This window comes from Quercus suber, unplaced genomic scaffold (genome assembly GCF_002906115.3).
Source record: "Quercus suber isolate HL8 unplaced genomic scaffold, Cork oak 2.0 scaffold_350, whole genome shotgun sequence".
In the NCBI taxonomy this organism is placed as follows: Eukaryota; Viridiplantae; Streptophyta; class Magnoliopsida; order Fagales; family Fagaceae; genus Quercus; species Quercus suber.
This window is the reverse complement of record NW_027069802.1, coordinates 351175-355669: the sequence shown is the minus strand read 5'-3', so window position 1 is coordinate 355669 and position 4495 is coordinate 351175. Positions and strand designations below refer to the sequence as shown.

General features: G+C 39.1%; 1 protein-coding gene across 1 annotated transcript; it reads left to right on the top strand.

Annotated features, from left to right (window-relative positions):
• Window positions 1–958: 958 nt before the first annotated feature.
• LOC112006029 (FRIGIDA-like protein 1) lies at window positions 959–4220 on the top strand. The gene is made up of 3 exons (XM_024038341.2): window positions 959–1964; window positions 3064–3239; window positions 3331–4220. The coding sequence occupies exons 1-3, from the start codon at window positions 1061–1063 to the stop codon at window positions 3934–3936; spliced, it is 1686 nt and encodes a 561-aa protein (XP_023894109.1). The 5' UTR covers window positions 959–1060; the 3' UTR covers window positions 3937–4220.
• The last annotated feature ends 275 nt before the right edge of the window (window positions 4221–4495 follow it).

Here is a 4495-nt window from a genome sequence, read left to right as displayed (position 1 = left end):
TTAATTTCCCTGATTTAGCTTCTCTTGAGATAAAGTTGTTTTTACTATTTAGTTTTGTGTGAGATGGAGTTGTTTTCCATAAAATTTTAGTGAAAAACAACTATATATGATGCTAAGTTAAATAAGAGAAGTTAAGAAATAGATTTGAGATTTTTTTTTTTAAGTGATTCTTATTAGTCATTTGAAAACCTAAAATTTTGAAAATACCTATGATTTTTGAAATCTTATCGCCTAGTCTTGCCAACCAAATTGAGAAATATCACGTATACTCTAATCATAATAAGCTAAAACAACAATTGAGAAAAAAATTATGTCCCTAAATTTATGATTACTAATTAGGCTAGCTAACATTAAATATAATGGTACACACTATTTTTTTTTTTTGACAATGATGGTACACACTATTACCTGAGAGGAAGAATGAAATATTGAGTGATATATATATATATATATATATTAGGAAGGAAAAATACTAAATATTAGTCTTTTTTTTTAGCTGAATGGTCTTGAACGCAAACTTAGATTGGCTCCTATTCATTTTTTCGTTCATCAAAAAAAAAAAAAAAAAAAAAATCCTGAAATCATTGTTGAGAAAAGGCAAGTGTGGCCGTAGAATCATCTTTCTTTCTTCCTAGGCCTTGCTAATTGGACATGATATTGGCCTGTTTAAAACATCTGGACTGGGCTTACACATTTTAAAAACCGAACCATTTCAGTTTCCACAAACGCCTTATAAACCCAAGCCTTTTCAAACACAAACAAATCTCCCACACCTTAAAATCGATGTTTTACAACCCAATTTCTCACAAACAAAACTCCTCAAATTAAACGAACCGTGCATTACGAAAGACAAAACGTCTTTTTAAAATCACAATTCTTCTGTGTACCGTTAAACCGCAATCTTAAAACACGTGTTCTCAGGAACAGAGCAAACTTCACCCCATCGTAAAACAGTAACACAAACACAAAATCAACAGGGTCTTAGAACTTTGTCTTCATTCAGAGACCTTGAATCCTGTTATACCAATCTTCCCAAAAATCCCAAATTTTTGTTCTAATCATGGCAACGCTGAAGACAATCTCAGCAGCTCTGAAACTCATAGACTCTAAGAAAGAGAACCTCAAAAAGGCCTTCGATGACCTCCAATCCCACTCTTCCCTCCTCTCCTCTTTCTCTCTCACATGGTCAGAACTTGATTCCCACTTCACCTCCCTCCAAAACTCGCTCAATCAACGATTCCAACACCTCGAATCGCTCGAGTTGCAAAAACAGGCCGAGTCAACTCAGCCAAACGCTTCAACGGCGCCATCAAGCTCACAAGCGCCAAGCGCACAAACCACCCCAAAGGTCCCTCCTTTTTCATCAAAAACTCCGACCCAGATGACCAAAACCCGGGTTGACCAGGATGGTGACGTGGGTTCGGGTCAAATAGTTAAGCCTAGGCCCGAGTTAAAGGCTTTTTGTGAGAATATGGATGGGTTGGGGTTGAGGAAGTTCTTAATTGAGTACCCAAATGGGCCAAATGAGAGAAAAACAGTCAGGGATGAGCTCCCTGGTGCATTGTTATGTGCTCCGGACCCGGCTGCATTGGTTTTGGATGCAATGGATTGGTTTTATAAGGATAATAGTGTGAATTTGAAGAATAAGAATAATAAAGATTGGGAATTGGGTGGCTCAAAGAGGTGTTGTGTGCTTTTGTTGGAGGAACTTATGAAGATTAAGGCCAATGTGAGTGAGGAAGTGAGGGAGAGAGCCAAGGAGTTGGCTTTGAAGTGGATAGGGAAGGAGAGAAACATTGAGATGCACACGTTTGAGGTGCTGGGGTTGCTGCATTTGGTGGCGGCCTATGGGTTGCGGTCCATCTTCAATGAGGATGACCTTGTGGATTATCTTGTTATCATTGCGCAGTATCGGCAGTCTGCGGTGTTGTGCAAAGTTTTTGGTTTGGGGGATAAAGCCGCCGGTAAGCTGGTTGAATTGTCGTTTTGCTTTTATGTTGTGTGCTTGTTGTTATGTAGAATGTCTTAGCTGATTGTGTTTGATGTTTTATCTTTCTGTTATCATACTTGTAATGTCTGTATGTCTATGGTACATTGATCATAATGTCAACATAAACAAGAATTTTCGGTTCTGTATCAACTTTTATTAGTTAGCGTAGGCCTGTCAAATACAGGTGGTTTTTCAGTCTTAAATTTGCCAAAATAGGCCCTGCAACGGAACATTTAGTGTAAGTTGTTGCCGGGTACCAAGTACTGAAGGCCATGATGGGGCAAGGCCAAGTCTTGATATTATAGTAAGAAGTTAAATGTAGTGGAATATTTCAAAATTTCCACTTAGAATAATCTGTCTAACATAAATAATTAGTTATTGTGATTAAGAGAAAGGAAAGTTTAAAACTTGAATTTCTAACATTAAATTTGAATTGGGAACTTGGTGACAGAATGGAATAATGCAAGCTGTTGTTTATGTTTAGAAAGGCTAATTAAAAATCATGGGCATGGTAGCCTCTAGCCCTCTCAAAGCCATAGAAATAATGGAGATTAAAAGGCTCGAAGAGAATATAGCGAGCCCATTTTGTCTTATTAATCACGCAGCATCTCAAGAAGATTTAATGGATTCAGAAGAAAGTGGTTGGACCTTGGTGTGATGGCAGGTGTCCTCCAGCCAAGTGATGTGTTGTGGGTTTGAGTCTAGGAATAAGCCTCTCCAAAATTGGGAGTAAGGATGCTTACCAACTAACTCTCCTAAGACCTGCTCTGCACTGAGTATGACCTTTTTATTGGGTTCAAAGGAAGTATAGAAGGAGAGATTATGTTTCTGGAATTATTGTAATATTGTCTTGTTTAGCATATACTTGATTCATAGCGGCATTGCTATGCATATGTGAACTTATTTTGAGGCAGGGTTTATAAATTGCTGTTAAGCTTTTCAAAGCTTTACAATATTTGATTCACAGGAGGATCACTGTCTTGGATGTAAACTGTCATATGGAGAATTTTGGTGCCTGCTCTTGGGTAATCTGAAGTAAAATTCAAATGATTTTATTTTTTGGTGCTCTGCAGATCTCATTCAGAAACTTGTAAGTAAGGGAAAGCAACTTCAGGCTGTCAAATTTATTTTTGAATTTGAGCTGACTGAAAAGTTTCCACCAGTCCCCCTCTTGAAAGCCCATTTAGAGGATGCCAAGAAGGCTGCTAGGAAAGTTGTCAACGACGGAAATCATTCTCGCAAGTCATTGGTAATTTTCCATTGCCTTGCATGATTTCCAATATACCATGTGTAATTCAAAATCAAATGTCCTGTGGATATACTAACTAAGTTTCTTACAGAATGAGGGCATAGCCAAAGAAGTGGGTGCATTGAAGTCAGTTATTAAAGTTATTGAAGACCACAATCTTGACTCTGAGTATCCACGGGCAGACCTTGAAGGGCTTATTGAGAAGCTACAGAAGCGGGCAGAAAACATCAAAAAACCTGCAGCAGCTCCTCCTGCCAAATCTTATCAGCCGCAGCAGAACCGGCACCAGCAGCAGCAACAGAGTGGAAACAAGCGTCCTCGAATGGATTCTCCAGTTAGTCCTGCAGCAGCACCAATAAATGTTGGTGGCATGAATTCAACAATTCCCCAATATCAACAATCTCATCTACAGTCAGCAGGTTTGTTGCCAGAGCATCCAGCTTCATATGGGAGCTTATCAGCTGTGCCCTATGGCATGGTGGGCCAGAGTCCTACTGTTGCCCCTTACATGGGTTCATCAGCTGGGTTGTATGGTTATCCAGGAGCCCCTGTGGGTTTTTCTGGGGATCCAAGCCCTTCTAGTTCCCATCTATACTCATCAGAACCATATGTGCCATCTGATTATTATGTTAGGCCAACTGCCTATGATGGATATGGTGCGCCACCCCAATACCATCCATCATACTATCATAAGTAAATTGTTGCACTCTGTCTTTGTGATAGTATACTTTTGGATGGTATAGTAGCTTTTGCCTTGCAGCGCTGGTTATCGGAAAGCATAGCTTGCTTTTTTGATCACCTGATTGTAGTACAGCAACTAGATACCGTGATTAAGAATTGTGAGATTTTCTAGTGTCACATTCTTAATTACTTAAATTATTTTTTAACAGGGTCTTTAGGTCAATTATTTGGTTCTCAGTCAATTTTGAATTCTTTACAGGTGGCATTTTGAAAGCGGGAATTATCATTTTGTTTTTATTAGCAGTTTTTGGTTCAGGACTGTCATAATGAGTCAAGGTTCTCGTATGGACATTTGAAAAAAAAGGTTTTTTGCATTGTCCATAAAAGAGCATAAAACGTATATGTTTTAGCATTTTTCATATTCTCCCCCTCAGCCTATCTGGAGCAAATGGAGCAGCTCATTTGGGCATGCTGTGCATTGAAATCCTGGGACCCTAGTCTGCCCCAGAAAAGGTTGTCTCTTATGGACCATTTGTATTGAGGGGAAGGGAGGGGGCATGGAGGAGAGTAAAGTA

Bases quoted from the DNA above. Each gene is read 5' to 3' on its own strand.
- LOC112006029 (XM_024038341.2), top strand. From the start codon at position 1,061: ATGGCAACGCTGAAGACAATCTCAGCAGCTCTGAAACTCATAGACTCT. The intron at 1,965-3,063 runs GTAAGCTGGTTG...GGTGCTCTGCAG, and splicing joins TTTGGGGGATAAAGCCGCCG to ATCTCATTCAGAAACTTGTA. The intron at 3,240-3,330 runs GTAATTTTCCAT...AGTTTCTTACAG, and splicing joins ATCATTCTCGCAAGTCATTG to AATGAGGGCATAGCCAAAGA.